General features: G+C 37.2%; 1 protein-coding gene and 1 long non-coding RNA gene across 2 annotated transcripts; both read left to right on the top strand.

Moving 5' to 3' along the window:
• Positions 1-3,709: 3,709 nt before the first annotated feature.
• On the top strand, positions 3,710-17,343 carry LOC147521607 (uncharacterized). Its single transcript, XR_015203979.1, has 5 exons — positions 3,710-4,104; positions 6,393-6,488; positions 10,402-10,461; positions 10,585-10,656; positions 17,105-17,343. It is a non-coding gene; the product is annotated as an uncharacterized LOC147521607 (long non-coding RNA).
• A 977-nt stretch (positions 17,344-18,320) lies between these two features.
• Positions 18,321-23,629, top strand: LOC147521606 (glutathione S-transferase zeta class-like). Its single transcript, XM_086576330.1, has 10 exons — positions 18,321-18,368; positions 18,453-18,555; positions 18,673-18,729; positions 18,849-18,934; positions 19,061-19,132; positions 19,643-19,696; positions 19,783-19,858; positions 22,256-22,317; positions 22,600-22,659; positions 23,143-23,629. Exons 1-10 carry the CDS (start codon positions 18,366-18,368, stop codon positions 23,242-23,244), a joined length of 675 nt encoding a protein of 224 aa, XP_086432456.1. The 5' UTR covers positions 18,321-18,365; the 3' UTR covers positions 23,245-23,629.
• Positions 23,630-23,721: the final 92 nt, after the last annotated feature.

Below are 23,721 nucleotides of genomic sequence, written 5' to 3'. Positions count from 1 at the left end.
TGGACTACTCACTTGTCTACCAAGGAAAGATCTTAAGTCGATTGGGTACTCCGATGCCGACCGGTGGAGACCTTGATGAGAGGAAGTCAACTTCGGGATATACCTACATACTTGAATGGAGGTGCTATATCCCTGGAGCAAAGAAGAAGCAAACTTCCATAGCACTTTCAACTATGGAAGCCGAAAGTATATTGCATGTTGCTCGCCACGGGGAGAGGCGGTGTGGCTCGACGATTCATCAAACACTTGTTAGTGTTCTCAAGAGCTTTTTGAACCGGTTCACATCGACGGACACTTGACATGGTCGTTCTTGCATATGCTAAAGATCCAAAGTACCATGGAAGAACCAAGCATATAGAGTTAAAAACCACTACGCACGACAAATGATATTGAAGAAGAAAGTGGTTCTACAACATATATCCACCGATCGGATGGTTTCGCGGATCCATCGACCAAACCTATTCCAAAGGAACTCTTCCTTGCACATGTAAAAATGCTTGGGTTAAAAGAGGATGTGATTATGTTAAGAACACTTTGATGGTTTAATGAATAAAAGTGCATTCTTTCGGATCGATTGCATTCTCATTATATTGTTTATCATCTCATATGTATGTCGGTAGGGTTGGTGGTTCACTCACATGAACAAGTCACTTCCATTTTAAATTGGGAGTTTAGCTTGACAAGTCACTAAACCTTAAAGGAAGGGTGGACCTAGTGTCGAGTCATGCCCCTTCTTATAATTGGATAAGAAGAAACGGAGGCTTCATAGGAAAGATTCTCGTCCTAAACCTACAAGCGGTTGTTGCCAAGTGGGAGCATAGTATCCTTGGAATTGTCATTAGGGATGACAACACTTGCATGGTATGAGTGGACATACAGATATCTATTGTTGAGTAAACAAATTAGATACTCTTGCCATGACATGTTTTCATACAACATGTGTATAGTTGACCACCTGAGAGCAAGAAAAGAAATATCCCAAAAATTCTTGCTATGTGAGCTCTATTGATATATTTTTGTTTAAAACATATCGAATGGTACCCTCCTTAAACTTTTGACCTTGTCAAGAAAATAAGAGGACTACTCGTAACTTTGGTTTGCTCCCCACAAGCTCTTTACTAAAAGGCCGATTTGGATGCATCTTGGGAAGTTGGTAGAACTCGACGACAATGACTAGCGTGCAAAGCGGTAAAAGAACGGAAGGTTTATCACACAATCTTTGGGATTCTACCTAGCCGGGACAATTGATGATAATTGTGAATCATGTGATCGTTTTTGACTTTATGGTGTGGACTCATAGGGATGAGTGCTATTTGTCAAAGTGATGAAACAAACAGATCTTGGGGTATACACACACTCTCCGGATATTAGGTTTTCGGATTCATCTTCTTTAAGATCACTTTCATGGTAGATCACTGTGTCGTGCTTTTCATTGCGACTTGCTACTTCACAGATATCATGATACGTGTGCTAGGGTCACACGAACCATTTGCCGTGTGAGACACACAAATGGCTAAGCATTCTACTTAAATGCTTCTCTTAGAAACCTTCTTCGCCGTTGTGGGCAAGTGGGAGATGTTGGAAATAAGGTTGGATAGACACCCACCAAGATAAGGATAAACCACTGAGTATAGGACTCTATCCTATCAGATATTAGATGAGTATAGGACTCTATCCTATCAGATATTAGATGAGTATATGACTCTATCCTATCTGATATTAGATGAGTATATGACTCTATCCTATCTGATATTAGATGAGTATAGGACTCTATCCTATCCAATATTGAGGAGGTGGGAACCTCTATAAATAGACCCCCCACCTCTCACATATTAATCATCCGAACAACAAGAAAAGCTCTCTCCTTTAATGGCAGCCTCCAACATTTTCTAAAGTAGAAGCCGAATTTGTGGAGATTCCATAGGTGGTATCCTCCCTAGCCATTGTCAGTTCTTGGTTCTTGGTTCGTGAAAAAGGTTGCTTCCGTTCGTGGTTGGAACTTGACTCAACAAAGTTAAGAAGAAGAAGATCTTGAGTGTGCCAAGAACATCTTCTCCGTAGATCAAAGCTTGGAACTTCAAATTGAAAGTCGTGACCAAGGTATGATCTTACGTTTCGGCGCTATTTTATGCATGTGGTATAACGTAATTGTATATATCGTAGGAATCATGCATGAGATATCGAAAAAATCCTACAAGATGGATTGACCCCAGTCATAATCCCACATCTTTTCTACGTCTGAGACAACGGCCATCCACCCGATACGTAAATAACTATTATCATATCCAAATAATACCGCACCAACAAAGTAGAAGAGGAAGGCACGTACATACTCGTGGATCGACTCCTCACCAATATGATAATCTTTCGGCTTCTACTTGAGTCTATTAAAATATCTCGAAGTAAACCAACTCATATTTATAGCTCCTCCCTTAAACTGCTCAGCCGATAATCTCAAAAACCCGTCTTGCTCATCATCTTCAACCAAATCAAAACCTTCAAAGAAACTCATCGCCGTAGTAAAAACTTCTAAGTTTCATCAAAAGGAACGACATCTCCATAACCAATTGGGATACCCGTGAGCATTGTGAAATCAAGAGGGGTAATCCCAAGCTCACCCTATGGGAAATGGAATGTGTGGGTATTTTGCCACCACCACTCAACTATCCCAAACAACAACGCCTGATCATTTTGTCCCAAATTAGAATTCAAAAAGTTCCCAAATGGTATGGCGGATATAATGTCGGTAACCGTGACAAAATTAGGATCTGTTTTTTATTTCATACAACGCCACCACGACACAATATTTGAAAGTGCACAACGCACTTTCCATAGGTGTACTTCCTACATTCAACCAACTTCCATAAGTGGTAGTGGAAGTGATGATATTGGTCTTAATAACACGGTGGTGGTAGTGGTAGTAGTAGTAGTAGAAGTGGTAGATATCTTAATAGCACGGTGGTGGTGGTGGTGGTGGTGATAGTTTTAATAGTACGGTAGTAGTGGTGGTAATGGTAGTGGTAGTGGAGGTGATGATATTGGTCTTAATAGCACGGTGGTAGTGATGGTGGTGGTAGTGGTTTTAATAGCACGGTGATGGTGGTGGTGATAGTCTTAATAGTACGGTGATAGTGGTGGTGGAGGTGATGATGGTGGTGGTAGTGGTGGTGGTAGTGGCGGCAGTGGTGGTGGTGGTGGTAGTGGCGGCAGTGGTGGTGGTGGTTTTAATAGTTTGGTGGTGGTGGTGGTGGTAGCCGGTGGTGGCTAGGGCAATATAGTTATTTGGAGAAGAAGATAATGAAAATGAAAGAAGAGATAAATGGGATTAGAGGTATATGGACGGGGGTGTTTGAGTCATTTTTCAAGTTATAAGACTTATAGAATTGAAGTAGATCTAATTTTAGTACTTATAGAATTGAAGCATTTTATAAGACATTTCTAGTAGAATGCCTCTTATAAGAGGCAAAAAACAAACAAAAAAAATGTCAAAAATCACTTGGCCACATCTTATGAGAGGTTATAAGACCTTGAAACAAATGGCCCCTTAGTATCTTACTACCAAATAATCCGTGAGCGTAGCGAATTCTTGAGGTCGGTTTTTTAAAATCACCCAAAAAACAACTTGCTTCGTGTCATCCTCTCTCTCGTGGTTCCGACCGTACCCCCAAATAACACTTCTTTTTTGTCGACCGCACCCTATTTTCTCATCTTCCTCTATCTTCGCCTCCAATCTCTCCTCCATCAATCTCTCCTCTATCTTCCCCAAATAACACCCCCCCCTCTTTTCTCATCTTCCTCTATCTTCGCCTCCAATCTCTCCTCCATCAATCTCTCCTCTATCTTCCTCAAATAACACTTTTTTAACCAACCAACCAGTGAAAGTGAGAGGCGTAAATTTCAGAAAGACAAACCTACAAAAGTATCATGCTGATTTTAACATAGTTCGCAACCCAAATGTGACTCTCGGAAAATTAGGAACCCTAATTTCACTAAAATCAGCTTGTGGAGTGGATTGTAACACTCGAAAAATTATTTCAGTCACAGAGAAGATGTACCAGACATTCACCGACAATTTACATCGTTTCTGAGATTTTGGATCCATAGGTATGCATTTCTTCCTCTTATTTTCCTAAGTTGAAATGCAATGGTACAACTTTAACTATTGTGTAATTTCTTTTTATGTATTCATTCATCATCATGGGTGATTATAAAATTAAATTAAAATTTGTGATTTTCGTAATGTTGAGATATTCATCCCATATCGGGTGTCTAAAGCCTCACAATCAAATATTTCAATCCTGGGGCTTCTCCACATTATCACCTTGGATGCCCATCTTCAATACATAAATTTAAGAAATAGAAATTAACCGTGTTTGATGGACATGCATGCAATCATCACCCTTGTTCGTTCACTATTGTTGCAGTCTGTTTTAGCATGACAAGCTCAATCTTGACATGCACCAAAGAGTCATATTATTGGCTTCTAGGAGTAGACTTTGTTTGTCGACATAAATCCGTGTTCCTCGGATGTGTTGATCATGTTTTGAAAATAGTTAATTGGCGGATATATGCATCTCGGTCCCCGTAAAAGCATGTTGTTGGTTAAGCTCTTGAGATGACTTTGGTGGCACAAATTTTGATCCACTTTTGGGCAGGTTATCTTTGCTTTGTCGATTGGGCATAGCGGAAGAAGTGCACTTGTTAATTCTTTGTGGAAGAAATGTCTTTGCTCATTCTTTCGATTTATTTTTAATAGCATTTGTTTGTGCTTGCACACGTTACTGAGGCTGGAGCCATGGGCCTTAATTTGTTTCTTGAGGTCTTTGAGTCTCGGTTTGTAGTTGTTTTGAGACTTCGAGGGGGTTGTAGCTATATCGTAATATTTAAGTAGACTACATAATAGTAACTTTATTTGAGTCCAAAGAACCGTTATATCTGATAATTTTAGGACTAACTCTTTTGTTGATTATGGACACAAACCAAGCTCCAACTTATAGTAACAAATCTTGTAAGTTGTAAGGGGCTTATTATACAAAGTGGACATAGAAAAATAAATAAGATTCTTCGTAACATGTTGAGGAAAGTTGCATATTTTTTGAATGTTCAAATTCCACTCAACCGAGAGTATGTGTCTTTGGCTAAGATTATTTTTTATTGGCAAAGCGGAATTGTATTTTTTAAAAAACCGAGAGATTGTAGGATGAGATATCCTAGCTTGGTATGTCAGTACTTGTACCACAAAGATTGTGTGGAATTTGGAGATTTGGGCCTTAATTGTTTCTTTGGTCTATAATCCTAAATTGGGAGCTATTTTTAAATTTTAGTATATTAAAGATATGTCCCATTATATAAGTAAATTACATATTAGTTCCTCATAAGTTATACACAGTAATTTTAGGACTAGTTTGTTTGTTCATTTGTTGATATAAACCAAACTTTTGGTCTAGGGCTAGTTAAATCACTATATTTTATTTTGGTACATATATACTAACTTCTACGAATACTAATAGCAATAAATTTATAAGTCTTAAGGAAGCTCATCATGTTGGCTACAGGAAAATTATTTATGTTGATTGTCGAGAAAGTTGGATATGATTTTAATGTTTAAATCCCCTCAAAGAAGTGAGTATAAAATTTGGTGAAGTTCTTTGTTATTTGTAGATGGTCCGAAGGTGGCTTCCTTTCGAAGAACGTTTAACGCCTTCACATTGATGCTGAATTCAATGTGACAAAAGATGTTCAGAAGGCTCTTAAGAATGATATAAAGAAGTAGTACTCATAAGATGTGTCAAGAGTTAGATTCTCAAAAGGTTGCTCATTGCTTGTGTGATTTGTTGATGATAGGGTTAGATCCAATGAGCCGGTGTGCTACGGGCAATGTGGAAAACCTTAAAACTTATGACCATGTTAGTTGGTCATTCTTTGACTGCAGGTCGAGTCGTATTCAGTTTGGAAAGGTGTGCAAGGCTTGCATTTGTAAGCGTGGTTCCTCAACTTCGTTTTGGTTAAGGGTGAATGAGTTCCTGGGTGGGTTGGTTTGACTAAAATCAGCTTTTTAGAACGGACCGGTGGTACTATGGCACTATAGAAATTCATTTGAACATAGAAAACATAGTATTTGTTGACGTGGTGGCTAGGAAATTAGATTGTGAAATAAATTTAAAGAATTGGAATTTGGAAAAGGTTGGTATGATTCTGCAAAATTGGGAAAAAAGCTTAGGTAGCCATGCCCTTTAAATTTTGTTCTTTGGTGGTGTTGTCATTTGTGTTAAGACAAGGGTCTTAGGAAAACAATTTATTGGATTTTAACTGCAACAACATCCTAAGTATAAACCGTTGGATAGTTTAGTGATTATGTGTTCTAAAATTTTCACTCATTATTATTTTTGTAGGATTATATAGTGGTTTTATGTCTTCAACATTTGGAAGGATTTCTGGTGTCGGAGCTCGTTTTGGAATCTTTGAACTTTTAACAACTTTCTACAAAGGTAAGTCTTTGTTTTGACATATCCAGGAGCTTTACTTTCGGTTTATTTTTCTTTCGTTCTTTGTTTTCATTTTTAAGGTTAAAGTTATTTCTGTACTTTATTTTGTGAAAATCTGTTGAAGTTCATCTATGATTTATGCCCATCTAATTTTCGACCCAAGTAGCATGTACTTGTAACATTAACACTTCGACCCAAGTACCAAGTACAGCATACCAAGCTAGGATATCTCATCCTACAATCTCTGGTTTTTTATAAAAATACAATTCGGCTTTTTGCCAATAAAAATAATCTTAACCAAAGACATACTCCTGGTTGAGTGGAATTCTCAGATTTGATTATGGTAGCTTGACACAAAACGTAATTACAAGAATGACATTCATAATCTTATAAGACATCGACCCTCATAATTGTTGGTTATTGCACTTCTTTTTAAGACTGGGAGCTGAGGCTAATATAACTCATTTCCACCTTTTTTAATCATATGCTTTGTTTTTACTTAAAGTAGTGATTAGTTCAAAGAAACATCTTTTGCTTGATCAATATTGTTTTTTTTGGGATTTTTCTGCTTATCTCATCTCTGCTTAGTTCGTTAAAGGTAAAATTGAGTTTTATAACGGGAAGCTAATTATTTAATAATTGAATTTTTTTCATATTCTGGTCGATCCTAAAAAACACAAGTTGCATATACATACGCTATGCTAGATTAAACATACAAAAGTGACAATTTAAACAATAATATAAGACATGAGCAGATTCTTTTTTTGGCAGGTGCATAATTTTTCAATTCAATGGTAAATCTGTGCACATAACTTTATCTAGCCTCTGGTACTCCCAGTCACGACTATATTTAAGATCAGTATTTATGTGATAGGATACCTCAAACACAAGAAACTGAAATGTGAGATGACCCCTCAGGCAGCACCACTCATAGTTGAAAACACGATCCCTAAGTCAATCACATATAAAAACTCAGTTACAAACATAAAGAAATCTCATTCATTTTAACATGTGATCAAGCACAATATGATCTGTCAAGCCGCTAGTTGTAAGAAATCCCACAAGCTCAGTAATGATAATATGATATAACAACATAATCATATTTGTATGATGAGCATGAAAACAAATCGAAGCGAATAAATAAAATAAAACATAGCCATTTAAAATTGACAAATTCCTTTCAAGTTTGAGCAAGTCTTAAAGCACTGATACAAAGATGTGACATCACCCCCAAGCTCTAATTATTGTGGTACATAGATCCCTCAAGTAGCTCAATTTTAGATGAACCATCATCCTCAATGACAATGACATCCAGCATCTATATGTATAATGTCCAATACTGCACTAAAATAAATATATCGAAAGAAGTCACAAAAACAAATTAAACGTAACGTAACGATTTTTTATTTCCTCAAAATGCATTCATGCACAAGCTACCAAGAAACATGATAGTTCGCAAAGCACAGTTCTAGATATATATGTTCTATTAGCTTCTTCTTTGGGTTATTGATGAATGTTGTTGCTAATTAGCTTCTCAATCAAATTTACTTGATCAGTACTTCCTCTGCTTATTTTTCAAGTGTATTTATTTATATATATCATTCATGCATGTTATACCATGTCATGTCCCAATAACCCAATAGAAGGGATGTAAGTAGACTTACGGCTAGTGGGTTACACCACTACTGTCGGTGTCGAAAGCCCGAACCACATCACCAAATAGAGATCCATTAGCGTTTACACTTACGGGGAGGTTTGAAGATGTGGAACCAAGCCTTATTAGATGCATTCAGTATAATCTACATAGACAAATAATTTTTTCTCGTATTCTAATTGAACTATTTTATTTCTATAGGAGGGAGTGGAGAACTGGATAATGAATACCAAAGTGCCTAATAAAAGCCTATTGGAAATCATTAACAATGATTGGAATAGTGGTGATTGGATCAATTGGAGGCAAAATAGTGGTATGGGAAACACACTAACTTTAGCTAAACTCGAAATCAATTGGGCTTTCATAGAAGCACTTGTTAGATGTTGGGACCCAAATGACATGGTTTTCAAATTTGGCCCTCATCAACTTTGTCCTACACTAGAAGAATGCTCTCATCTTCTTGGCATGTCTCTTGAAGGAAGCCCTGCTTATCCCCACCTAAAAGATAGCTATATAAAGGAACTTGTCGATTTCCTGCGTATCTCAAAAAAAATACTTGAAAAAGACAAAAATGGTCAAGTGAAAACTTGCACTCTTGATTTTCTTATCGCTAGACACTTGAATGTTGGTGATCCAAACGATAAAAAAAATTCATTAGGGCGTGCAAATTCAATAGACTTAGCAATTGTGGGACATGTTCTTCTTCCGAATAACACAAACAAAATTGATGCCTCTTTATGCAAAATTATTCAAGAAGTTAGAGCTAGGAGCGTTACTATCGTACCAATGATATTAGCAGAACTTCTTATAGGTTTGACCAATTGTGTCATAAATAGACATACCAAGCTTTTAGGATGCATTCCACTTCTTCAAGTTTGGGCATATGAGCACTTATCAAATTCCTTGGTGAAAATGAAAAGTGTTGGAGATAGCAGATATAATCTTGTCAAAACAAGCATTAGCAAGCGTCCTTGTACAATTCCTAAGGATGCTAAAGCATGGTACACCAGCTTAAATTCTTTGAAGAAGGATGACATCAAGTGGAAATGTGATTGGCTCTTGTGTCATAGAGATATTTATCTACATATTCAGTCGACAAAGTATTGTACTTGTTGGCCTTCATGGTTCCACTGTATGTGCCCTTCGAAAGTACTATGCCGGTTTGGTTGTGTTACATTCAATCCTACCACCCCTGATCTTGAAAATGACCGTGTTGATTTTACTTCTTACTCCATGAAAAAAGAAATTATATATGTCAAGACATGGGACGAGTCGATCAATCTGCTTTTTTCGTTTCTTCAAAACAATACCTCTACCATAAGTGAAGTAAATCACCTTGCTCCAAAGCGTAGCAGAGAATTTGATGGAGATCAAGAAAACCCAAATAACAAGATGTCCACTTGTAATAATGAAAGATGAGAGGGGATTTAATCTCTGTCATGATCGCAATATACATCAACCTCCACCAATGCATGTAAGTCCAATATTTTAAATTATATTGTTTTATTTATTTGGCAATGTATTTTATTTATTTGGTAATGTATTTTAACTTTAAATTAATGAACAAATTTATCCAAAACGAATAACAATAAATTAGATACAACTTTACTCTATTATTTTCAAACAATTCCAAGAAAAATAGAAAGATTTATTACCCTTAACTCATCATTGCAATATTTGACGATTCGTGTTACCCTTTACTCTTGCCAAATATGATTAGTTGTATGCTTACGTCCTAGAACAACACATTTATTAATTGTACTTCTTTTGCTATTTTCCATGTGTATTTATTTATATATATCATTCATGCATATTCTACCATGTCATGTCCCAATAACCCAATAGAAGGGATGCAAGTAGGCTTACGGCTAGTGGGTTACACCCACTGGTGTCGGTGTCGAAAGCCCCAACCACATCACCAACTTAAGATCCATTAGCGTTTACACTTTTGGGGAGGTTTGAAGATGTGGAACCAAGCCTTATTAGATGAATAAACCAATTATCTATATGTTTAAATCATGATTGAGAATTTTTGTTTGTTTATGTCAACTACATGTAGGTTCACTTTTAAATTTGAAAGTGTATTTATGCTTTAATTTTGTTATAAATATTATCCAAAAGGAATAACAAGAAATAAGATGCAACTTTACATTAGCATTTTCAAACAATTCAACATATAAAAGCAACTAAATCGTTATGTAGATTTACTTTATTGAATATCTATATTCCCATGTAGCTAACTATTTTCTTATGTTTTTACAGCTACACATTTTTGGTTCTAGGTATTTCTGTTATTGTGGAAAATATTGAAAAAAGGAAGCGGTATGTTTTCATTCAGATTTGTGTTATTTCGATTCCTACAACTAATATTTTCTTGGCCTCTAACTACCCGTTGTCATTACAATATATTTCCAAAGCTAACTACTATTTGTTTTGTCCTTGCAGGTCCAGTTCTTTTGGTTTTGTTTTCGTTCCGAGTATTTATGTTTCTTGGAGATATTTTTGTCAATCAAATTGGTATGTATTCATTCGCATTTGCTTTACTCCTTGTTTTAAATTGTTTTCACCTTGAAACTACGATTTACATGGTAATGCAATTGGTGGAGACGGTCTCATATAAGTCGTGCAATCCTTGTTAATATTCATGCATTTCTCTAGCGCTTAATATTATTAATATCTCCTAATACATTAGTTACTTTGGGTGCATTTAATAAGTGAGTATTGAGTAATAATGGCCAAAATTTCTTTAATTCATTTATATATAACAAAGTAAGTGGTCATATTTATGTTTCATATATATTGCATGTTTTTCACATTTATGACAACCACGGTTGAAATAATAAGTTTGAAGTAGTTGGACTTTATAGTTTTTATCCGTTTATTAAACTTTTCTTGGCTTAACTTTCCGTTAGAGAAAATAAACAACTTTCCTAAGCAAAACTTTCAACTATTTAATGCTCCGGTCTGCCCACCATGTAGGAATTTCAATTGACACGACATAAGAAGACTTCCATCTCCTCCGTAATTTTCCACTCTCAGTGTTTTATTGCACAATGGATGCAGCTATGGAAGGTTTACCAGTAGCACTACACCAAATTGATAGGTTCTTTGGTAAATTTTATAGTCGTCGGAATCGACATACTACCCTACCAACTACTACTACGGCGGCGTCTTCATAATCATTCGGCACCGTAACTCTTTAAGCCAAAATTTCAGCATACATCGGAGATTAGATTACCTACCAGAAATTGCATATCCAACTACTCGAAGACGTACATTTATTTCCAGACGTACTTCTTCTCGGATTATGACGAAGGTGGTATCTCAACCTGAGAGTTCAATGCATATTCATAGGAGACCTGATCACGCAAAATCCTCTATTAGTAATCACATGGTTAGAAATTATGCAGAAATATCTTCAGCAAGGGAGAGGTTCAATGATCTAGATGAAAATTGCCCGCTCATTGATTGGGTTAAATGCGGATGGAATTCACGCACCAAATTCTTTGGTAAGGGAGACTATATCTGATTTACCAGAAAATGTACCCCGTATTCAAAAGGTTGTCAATCTACCATATCCAATAGAGACTTCAAGAGGTTGTGACAGGGTTGGAAGTCAAGTAGATAAATGTTTGCAACTAGATAGTGTATCTGATTTTGATTTAGCAGACAATTGCCCGCTCATTCAGTGGCTACGTAATCTAAAGGTTGCATGCCCAGTTGATAATAACAGCATTTCCCACAAAATGCAACGGGTGGAGCAGAAAAGGGCAAAAAATACTACAAAAAAGAAGATAGCCCGTGCAAAACAGACAAGTGAGCAGCATGCATCGACGCAGTCAATTAATAGTGCTAGAAGAAAAGCTGCACGCAATTGCCAAACCTCCGAGCAAAGAGAAGCTCATCGTCGCTAGAGACATCGCTTTCGTAGAGGTTTGGCTCGTGGATTGCAAATGGATGCGATGCGACATTCCCTCATAAGGGAAAGTGTAGAGCATGGTAGGTCTACAAATACTGCAAAAAAGAAGAGAACTCGTGCAAAACAGACAAGTTCACAACATGCATCAACACAGTCAATTAATACTGCCATAAGAAAATATGCACGCATTGGCGAAACCTCCAAGCACCGAGATGCTAATCGTCGCCTAGACACTGCTCGTAAAGGTTTGGCTCGTGGATTGCACATGGATGGAGTACAAAATTCCAGACAATCTCGTAGAAGATTAGCATTTGTAAGGCAAAACCCTGTTGAAAGGGTTGTTCAAAACTCCCTTAATGCGTTTCGTAGCAGAGTTGTTGGGCAAAGACTAGCACGTCAAACAATTGCCCGTCAAAGAGTTGTTATTGCTCGTCAAATAGTTATTTCACAGAACGTTCTTCATCAAAGACTTCACGGTGTTCAACTTATGGTGTGTGAAGACAATATCCGTGAAAACACTTATCTCCCACCTACTACTGGACGACTACATACCACTCTCCAACGCACAAGTATTTAGAAAATCCTGCAATGATATTTCATGGGTCAGTTGTCCTCTATGCAAAAGAAAATTTCCCGATCTAAAGATTTCAGCAGGTAATTGATCTTCTTTGTATATTTTCTTGGAATATGTTTGTACTAAGTGAGAACCTCGCTTATAACAAGAATTGATGCAGGTATTTGTACCTCTTGCAAGTTGGAAAAACGGGACAACACTAACGCTGGCATGTTCAGTGTTAACAATTCAATGGATCCGAGCATTGTACCTCTAGAACTGTCTCGTTTGTCCAATCTAGAAAGAATTCTCATTGCCGTGGTGCATCCCATGATGTCCGTGGTATCGTGTTAGGGGTCAACAATACAAGTACGATTGGTAATGTGATAAATTTCTCCCAAGATGTCAATCGATTGCCCATTGTTCTTCCATTCAAGCCCGCTGATTTATCCGCAATTCTTTTGTCGTTAATAGAGGGGGCCACATGGAAGCAAGGAATTCGGTTCGGCGAGAATTTGTAATGCATACGACCTTGGTTTGGTTGAAAACTTATAATCGGTACTATAATGATATAATTATTGATGATGGAACTATCGAAGGACTACCTCTAGATGGACAACCCGATGACCTACCACATATGTCCGACTGTGGAAGATATCGACAACGAAGTTTCTGTCATACCTAGGGAAGCCGATGACGATGACGGGCCACCCGACTTGTATAACCGTGGATTTGCACATTGATGAGTTTCATCTTTGTTGGAACTATTTCTATCAAGGCACAACCCAATCAACAAGCACGCGTCTCCCGAGGGCATTTATGGTACCAAATGTAGATCAAACTAATGTCCATATGCCTTTAACAACTCACATCATTGATGAGTTTTCAACCCCAGGATATATTGTTATGGCATTTCCAACTTTGTTTCCTTACGGTGAGGCTGATCTACGACAAGCTCGCCAGCGGAAAGTCAATCCATTGCCATACTTCCAGTTTTTGATGAAATATCATGATGAGCGATTTGCTAGAGATACGAGATTCCGCTACTTTGCTTGGAACTCTCTTTCAAGGTGGCAAGCACTTTCTTTAGGTGATGTTTTTGTGAGGAAGAATCCAGGGGATGCTGAGTTGTCAATTGAGGAAATCCGAAATATGATTTTGTCCGGTGATAAGCAATTAGCTAATCGTGTCTCTTACTTTGCTAACAACATTCGTGGTACCCGCTGTTATTGGTATACAAGATTGAAAGAGCTGACTGCCATGGTTAAACAGTTAGGTGCACCAACCATCTTCTTCACACTCTCTACGACATGCAATGGCTTAACTTTTTCAGTATTTTAGATCCTTCTAATGATCTTGAAAAATGTCTCTTTTAGATAAAAGAAGGGGACGCGCAAAGTTAATTAATGATAACCCAAATGTTGTTGCTTGGTTCTTTCAAACAAGAGTGGAATTCTTCTTTCGGGATTACTTACGATATGAGTTCTCTGTGGTTGATCATTGGTACCGGTTTGAGTGGCAAAATCGTGGTAGTGGTCATGTTCATGGATTTCTTTGGCTAGCGGATGCTCCGGATGTTACTAAGATTGCTACAAGTGCTATCGATAGATCTAATGTTATTGATTATTTTGATAGACTTGTTTGCACTCGTTAACCCGCACTCCAAGCATGTCTAGAAATCTCCAAGAACATCCTTGTGCACGATTTTGCCACTCGATTTACAACTTGATACAAGCGAAGATGACTATGTTTTCGTTGGTCAATTGGGTCATCGCGACACTCTATATGTGGGAGTCATTGTTTTGCGCTTACACAAAGCAACCAAACAAATGGTATGTCGCTTTAGATACCCATTTGATGTAATTGGTCGGTCGAAGATTGTAGAAGAGCCTCCCAACAAGTAACATGTATCGTTTCCTCGCCCGAAATGATGAACTAGTCGTTCCCACAATCGTAAGATTTTGCAGACTGGCGTGCAAACATTGATTGGTCGCCGATCCTTTCGGCAATCTGTTGTCAATTACATTGCTAAATACGCCGCTAAATCTGAACCGACTTCTAAAAGTTTGGAGATACTCTTCAAGATATTGTTGAAGATTTTCATCGCCCTGTCAAAATGCAAGATCTGCTTTCAAAGCCTACTTATGAAAAGTGTATCCGAAAAGAGATATTTCGCCGGGGAAGTATGTCACTTGCTAATGGGGTACCCATTGACCCGATCATCCGAAAGTTTGTACTCTTAAATGTTAGCTTAAAAAGAGCATGCTAGCATCAATTATGCGCCCGTCGAGCGATTGGCGATGAGGATGAAATTGTTGGAACAGATCCAACCTTTGTAGGAAGATATCTGCAACGACCTTTTTGTTATGAAAATATTTCCCCTTGAATATGGCAAAAGACATTATTTCAAAGCGGCATGTTTGGCACACTTCTCGAAGCCGACGCGGTTGTGCGTTTGGTTCCGGAGCTAGACGGTGACATCCTACCAAACACTGAAAAATGGGAATCATTTTGTCGTCAACAAGTCTTAATTCATCATCATTATCGAACTCTCGAAGAAGCTCGGGGAGAATTTCCCTTGTGGTCTGAAAGATACTATGACTTGGGTTTCGAAATCACTCATGGGATTATTCTTCCAGAACCGATAGATGAAGAGCTTGAAGATGGTATTGAGGTAGAGCTTGGTACTGAAGACTTACCGGGATGAGTGGATGATGGCGGCAGCAAGAATGGGGCCCATGTTTGTCCCCGGGAAGCGTGGAATTAGGAAGAAGAGACTTCGACATTTCACACACCGGGTGAAGGTTTACATCGATATCCAAATATAGAAATTGATAGAAAATTTGTCCATGCTCTTCGTGGTGGCAATGAACTAAATCATGAACCTCAAACAGTTGTACCAGATCATGATTTATCTAATGAACAAAGAATGGCTCATGATATGGTAGTTAGAGCCCTACGTTTTGGAGCATGTATTGGTTAATTGTTTGTGGGGAGCAGCACGTGCAAGTCCACACTCATAAATGCAATTGTGTATTCAGTTACTGCAATTTTCAAAACAAACAAAGCAGTGCGTGTCATGGCTCCTACTGGAGTTGCCGCTTTTAATATTGGAGGTGCAACCATCCATCATGAGCTATCTTTCACTGTGGAACAAAAAGGTGTGAAACAAACTTCCAAAAATATTGAAGGTGATCAATGTCGATGTATGCAAGAAGACTTTAAAGACACCAAACTTATCATTATCGATGAGTACAGCATGGTTGGAAGAAGTATGCTTGCAAATATTGACCGGCGTTGCCGAGATATTTTCGCAAAGAACGATCCATTTGGTGATGTATCTATTATCCTCGTTGGTGATATGCGTCAATTACCTCCTGTATGTGACAGTGCATTATATGTCCAAGGTGGGTCTATTCAAAAACAACATGGTGGAATTGTGTATTCTAGTTTCGATAAATGTGTTCGGTTATCACATATATTTCGACAAGCGGGGATGACCAAGCATCATTTTAGAAACACTATTGAGGACTAAGTAATGGAACTTCAACCGTAAGTGATTGGCAATTATTTCTAACTTCGGGATATTTCCTCACTCAATATGGATGAGGTTAACACCTTCAAAGATGCTTTTCGTCTTTTTCCTACCAAACACACGCACATGATTATAATCTCACCCGACTTATTGAGCTTGGTAAACCGGTTGCTCGAATTGTATCACTAAATAATTGTGAGACCGCTACCAAGGCTTCGTCGGATGATGCAAAAGGCTTGGAGAAAGTTAAATGTTTATCACTTGGTGCACGTGTTATGCTTCGTTCAAACATTGCCACCACAAATGGGTTGGTTAATGGTGCAATGGGCCTTTGTTGTAGATATTGTTTATGGAAATGGCTGCAAATCACCGTAAGATATACCTCTTCTTTGTTATGGTTGACTTCGACCACTATCGTGGTGCTAGGTTAAGATCGATTCTAATACAATACCTATTACTCCACGGACATCAAATTGGAAGTCGGGGCAATACTTCATGCCAAGATTCAGGTTCCCCTAGTACTATGTTCATGATAACAATTCACAAGAGTCAAGGCCTAACTCTTGATCGGGCTGTGGTAGATATTGGTGAAAGGGAAAGCCTCGGTTTGACTTTTGTTGCTTTGTCTCGCACAAGAAAGTTGTGTGATCTGGCATTTTGCCCTATGTTCTCTTTGGAAAGACTTCAAAAGATTGGAAAATGTGTTGGTCTTAGAGGCCGATTGCAAGAGGAGAATCGTTTGTTGCACTTGTCTGCTTCAACCATTTGATGTTCTAAGAAAATCTTATAGTTGAAATGTTATTTTCTTGTTTTTATCTCGGTATGTAGTATTCATCTTTCTACCTTTATTTCTATTTATATTGTTTGCAAATTCACTTCATCAAGATTTTATATATTTCTCATAAATGAATATCTACTGTCGTTATCATGCTTAATTTTGTTGTTTTGATTTATGCAGGTTCTTCCACAAGTAATGTACAGGAGGACATTTTTTGATGGTTGCTGCAGATGGATTTTGTCACTTCAACTACTTCATTTTATATTATAGTTGTTTGGACTTTTGCTAGCCCCCCTTTATGTGTCTTTTGAGTTGAGTTGATCAGTTTGTAAACTCAATAACTGTGCAACTTGTTATATGTATAGTAGTTTAGAACCTTTGGGATGTTGTTATTTTGGTTCTTTTGGTAATATGACAGGTTTAATGATTTTAGACATGACAGGTTTTTTTTTATTTAATATTGAATATACAAAGGAGGTTATGTCGAAATTTTCATTGAAGAGTTTGTTTTCCTTAAGTTGTAATGTCAAACTTAGTTAGCGTCGGCATCGTTTCGGCCTCTTAGATGCTAAATTTTCTATGACATTTATATTTTTAGTTCAATGTTGAGTGTTTTAATTGTCTTTGATGTATTATTGGATCTTCAGAAGTTGTTGATCATGGATTTCTTTGACAGAGCTTTATCAATCAATAAAATTGTCTCACTATTGTGTTTGGTTTTTGGCCTTGATATTGATTATGATCCATAAACTTTCATGCGTATGTCCACTCTGAAGGAAACCTTTGATTGAACTTTCTTCTTCAATTTGTAGAAATGGTTGTACTTGCAACATGTTTTTTTTCCCTTTGCAACTATGTACTAGCTAAAGGTGCTTGATATGTCTTTGTGGGCATAGACTACAGATCCTATTCCTTAGCTGGAATAGTGCATTAGTTATTCTATGGTTTTAAAACTTGTTATTTCATAACAGCATCTTCAGTTGTAACATTTTATTACCATTTCCTGGAAGTTGTAGGAAACTATATTAATCTTGCACAAGTAAAAATGAAGTCACACACAACCCAGAGTGTTGTTTCACATATTAACTTGTTTGGAAAATAAACAATTTTTTTTATCTTGAGATTAAAATGTCAAGAAATTGTTAGTGAGGCTGACGTGGAATGTATATAAGAATACAACTCATCTTATTAGTGCGAGATAGATAGAAATCGAGGGACAAATCTTAGAAATAAATAAATAAATAAATATAATTATTGTTATATATAAAAAAAAATAGAGTCAAATAAATAATATACTACGCTCACGCCCCACTGCAATGCAGTATACTAGTATCGTTTGGACTTTGGAATTTCGAATAGGTTGAAACTTTGAGTCTTTTGACTTGTAAGTTGTAACACGTGTCTCGTCTGTTTGAGAGAGAGAGCGAAAATCAGAGCCAGCATGGTGGGGTTTTTGTTATCCCTTCATATATTTCACATGAATCAAATTGACTTGACAAGTTTGATTGATTGATTGATTGGATGGCAGGACGCAAGTGCCGTAATTCAGGACCATCCCAAACAACTGAAGTTGTATTCCTACTGGCGGAGCTCTTGCTCCTGGCGCGTTCGTATTGCCCTCAACTTGAAAGGTCCCATTCATTTCCATAGATTATATTAGTTTCCACACAGTATTAGTATTTTTAATTTGTCATCCATCAGCAGTCCATGATCTGATATTATGCATCTCATGTATGTGTGTAACCAAGGGTTGGAGTACGAATACAAGGCCGTCAATTTGTTAAAAGGAGAGCAATTTAGTGAAGGTTGTGTTCAACTCCATATAGCTCTTATTTCTTTCTTTTTCCCACCAAAGTCTTGTAAGATCAATAATTATTATTGGGCTCCTACTGAGCGTAAAACCTTGTTGGTGATGGAATCACAGAGTTCTCTAAGCTGAATCCAATGGGTTATGTGCCGGCTTTGGTTGATGACGACGTAGTTATTGCCGACTCTTTCGCCATCATACTTGTCAGTCCATACTATCTTATTTCAGTTTTATCTCATTACTTCACTTAATACTGCTCCTCTCTTTCTATTGTATTACTTAAAATGTCAAAGCACCCTCGTGGTTTATGTATCGTTTACGCTTTACAGTACTTAGAAGACAAGTATCCTCAGCATCCACTACTGCCTCAGGATCTTCAGAAAAAAGCCGTAAATCTCCAGGTCAAACTCACTCCACTTCTACTTTATGTTTCTACCCTACCCCTTCACATCAATGATTTATTGTTAATGTTTGTCAGTCGTGTTGTTATAATGGCATTATTCATCATACAAGCTATATGATCACTCCCAAGTTCAAGACCAAACCTTGCATCAAATGGACAGAGACCAAGCGTTCTTCAGACGTCTAGATGCAATCGACTGGTCCCTGCAGAAAGGAAAAGAATTTCATGTACTTCTTTTCGGGTAGGGAGGATTAGGGAAACCCTATTGATTGCAGCTTTCTCCAGACCTCTGGGAAAAACATATGCTTTGAGAACGGCGAACCTCAAATAATGAAGAACATATTGATTGATGGAAATCCTTGAAATGCTATAAGCTGATGGCTATATATATATCGGCTGTTACTTTCTTATACTGTTTTTTAATTTTTCAGTATATTGACTTGGAAGACATGCTATACCTTTTTTCATTTGAAAGACTAATAAAGTTTATAGTCGTATCTAATTTTAGGCTGCAAACATTGTTTCCTCTAGCATACAACCACTTCAGAATCTTGATGTTCTTGTAAGTACTCAATTTCGATTGGGATTAGTCCTTAAGATTTCTTTTATCGGTCTGATGTTCACCCTTTGCTGCATCTCTTCTTTCAGAAATACATTGAGGAAAAAGTGAACTTTGATGAGAAATTTGTTTGGGTTAAGTATCATATTGGGAAAGGCTTCACAGGTATGCCTCTACATCCCTTAATCAACTACTTTTATGATGGATCAATGATCAGTCATATTTGGTGGTTGAAGACATTGGTTAAGAGTATAACATAGTAAACATAGTTGCATGCATCAATATATAATATATATATATATATAGTCCCGATCTTAGAAGTATATATTTATTTTAAGTTAAAATAAGTACGTAAGTAAACTATCACCTAGAAAATGAATTCAACTCTAATTTTTTGTGGGTATTACCTACACACCATAAAGATTATCTCTACAAAATTTGAGCTCATTTGCAAACCTCTAACCTAGTTAAAAATTGCTTTCATCTTTAAAAAAAATCCAACGGTCCAGAAATGTCAAGTTTTGTAATCATTTTTTGCTTAGGTTAGAGGTTTTCAAATGATATGCAATTTTATGGTGAGTAGGTCATATCTAAAAAAAATTATAGTTGAATTCATTTTTTAGGTGAAGTTTTACTTGCGTACTTCTAAGATCGGGACTATATATATTGTTTTTGTATAAAGATAATATTAGAGCAAAAACCACTTCGACCTGGTTATTAAGGCCGAGTCCAATGGCTCCCAATTCCCTTAATAGTGGAGACAAACTTGGTGGTTTCTACTCTCTATCCTTATTTTCCTCTCTATATATACCAAAGAATATTGAGGAATAGAGAGTACATTGTACACCAAATGAAGTGGCTAAGAATGGAGGATAAGAGATTATGTGGGGCGGTTTTGGCTTTTTGAATATTATTTTTCATTGTATATTGTATGCCCGACTAAGTGGTGTAGTATGTTTTGTTTGTTATTTTTCGTTATCCGCAAGATGAAGGGGCCTAGGATGTTTGTGGGTTTCATAGTGCGCCAAACAAACTGGCATAGCATGTGTGAAACCATTGGACGCTTTAATCTCCTTTGTATCCTTAAAACACTGTTTTTGAGGAATGCTGATACCAAGTAGATAATCATTGGACTCAGCCTAAGAGATTTAAAAGAACATGATCGGATTTTTCAATTTCTCTCCGAAAATGATTAGACTATCCTCACTGGGAATAGGGCAGGGAATCGGGTCGGGTAGACCCGAATTCGACCCGATCCGACCCGATTACCGAATATATCGGGTTCGGGTCAATTTTTATATCCGTTTATGTAATCGGGTCGGATTCGGGTTCGGATATGTCGGATTCGGATATAATTTTTGGGCTTTTTTTGAATTTTTAGTGTTATCCGATCGGGTTAGTCGGGTTCGGGTCGGATTCGGATATAATCGGGTTCGGATATTATGAAACTATTCGGATTCGGATTCGGATATAGCCATATCCGACCCGATCCCTGCCCTAACTGGGAAGATGTTGTGTAGGGAATAACCCTCTTACGGGGTTTCTATTCCTGATGTCTGATCAGAATAGAATGGAAGACTTGCTTTCTTGTTGATATAGGGTTATTTTTTCTTTGTTTTTCTTTTGTATAATGTTCTCTCCTAAACCACGATACCGTTATATATGTTTTTTTGGTTTCGGAAATCATCAGCTTCACTCGTTACTCATTAGTTGTGGCCTCTATTCCCAAAATGGACTGGACCAAACACATAGACATGGTATCATAGGCTTATTCATTGTACATGCTGGCTAATCCATGCTACCAAACAGAGCCTTAGGCTTCCACAAGACAACATTTGGAGAGAAAGATGTAACCTCTTTGCGATCTTGTTATTATTTAGCTAGGGCTCAATTTTATTGTCTATTTTTTACCTTCTTTTGATCAATGGAATTTCCACCAAATAGAAGAATCCCATGGCGAGACTACAAATATCCACTATGTCAATATGTCAAATATCCACATCAACGTTGACAAACTCAGTCCAAAAAGGGATATAGTGATCCAGCATCAGACTGTTAGATGTGTGTATATAATTGTGTTAGAGCATCATGGGGAACCGTATAAGATGTAAAGTTTACCCCACCAATCTAAAAAATAACCTTCCCATGGGGATCCAAATGGCAAGTAATAACTATTAGCTTCTAAACTGAATGGAGAACGCCCCACCTTGGTGATATAAGTTGGTAAAAGGCTCGGGCGTCACTTGGAGTCATGAGTGAGTTTAAAACAAGCTTCACGTGGAGTCACGGATGAGTTTAAAATAAGTCCGAACATCACTCCAAGTGACCCCCCTCCCCCTCTAAAGATGGATGCAAGTCCAAGTGACACCCGAGTTTTAAAAATCCAAAATTGTAAATCTTCATTGGAAGTGTCAAATTTGTATACATTAGTGTGTAGCGAGAGTTGTTAAATCCTAATGGCACCTGTGTGGGAGATGTAATCCCCCCCCCCCCCCAGATGCTCTTATACTAATTTTCTGTAATTATTTTTATGAACATTTTTCGTTTTTGGTCATGTTTCAGCACTTGAGAAGCTATTAGAAGGCTATTCTGGAAAATACGCTACTGGAAATGAAGTATATCTGGTTTGACCCCTCGTCTCCCTCTCTTTTATGTTTTTGTTTTATTATGTAGATGAAAGTATCAAACACATAATACTATACAAATGGTTAAATGTGAGGAAGAGAAAGGGGAAAATGGAATAGTATGTTAAGGACTCCACAGCATGGTTTTTTGTCCTCTTTACCTTTTATATACTTGTTACTAAAATTGGACTGCAAAGCTATGATTAATTCTGATAAGTTTTCAAAGTCTATTACTTATTCTGATAATAAAAATTTGATTTAGTGACTGACTGTTAATTGCAGGCAGATTTGTTTCTGGCACCTCAAATTCATGCAGCTGTAACACGCTTTGGACTTGATATGGTCATTATCCTTAAATTTGATTCATTTCAAAATTATGTGATTTGGTTTATGATTTATTTTTGTATGTGCCTATGGTTTCCGTGTTTAGTATTAACTATTTAATAGGGGCGTTTGTGACTTGCATCAATTTTACCCTGAAATTTGTGTTTTATTTTGTAAAACTGGAGTTTGTCACCATTTATTAATTGTTATTGCTGTTTTACCAATCAAATCAATCACTTTGTGTGTTTTAAGTACATATCACGTCTTTTGCTGTTTTGTGTAAATGTTCTCTTCGGTCCTCTTCAATCCGGAGCCTCTTCTTCCAAAGGATATGGATTTTGTCAGCCCCTTTGTTTCACCCAGACAAGTGACTCTTATGCATTCTCTAAATATCAAAACTATGCATTATGCCTTGTCAACTTGATTATTCTAATTGTAATCTACGGAGATGCATTTCTGGTGAGTTCAAGGTCTCACAAGTCTTTCTTCTTTCCTGTGCAGTCTCAGTTCCCTCTTCTATCAAGACTCCACGAGGCTTACAATGAGCTACCACCTTTCCTAGCTGCTGTGCCTGAAAGGCAGCCAGATTGCGTGAAAACCTAAGTTTCATTTTATTACAAATGATGGTTTGATGTTGCTGGAGAACTTTCATGAACTGTTCACTTTCGTAATCTAGCCCCCATGAAAATTCTGCACTACCAAATGAGAATGTGAGAAAAGTTTCATGTGATATCAAACACACGCTTTATTGTATAAGTATATAAGATGGATATGTTTGTTTGTTTGTTTATTTTATTTTGCTTTTCTTTAGTGTTGATTAGATATTTGGAAATTTTAGATAGGCGGTGTGATATATTTCCAAAAACAGGTTGATTGATCAGTTGATCAATTATTGAATATCATAAAATGGTGAATCGACCTTTTTGTATTGTTGTAATGGACAATTGTATTTCATATTATGTGGTATTGTAGTATTGGGTTGTTCCAAGTTTGTGCGCTGAAGTGAGTATGATGACATAGTATTATTTAGTTGTCTTAGTAGGCACATATTTTGCTGATATATCGGAAAGCATGAAAGTT

Source organism: Coptis chinensis, chromosome 1 (genome assembly GCF_015680905.1).
Source record: "Coptis chinensis isolate HL-2020 chromosome 1, ASM1568090v1, whole genome shotgun sequence".
Taxonomy (NCBI): domain Eukaryota; kingdom Viridiplantae; phylum Streptophyta; class Magnoliopsida; order Ranunculales; family Ranunculaceae; genus Coptis; species Coptis chinensis.
This window is presented reverse-complemented; position numbering and strand designations above follow the sequence as displayed.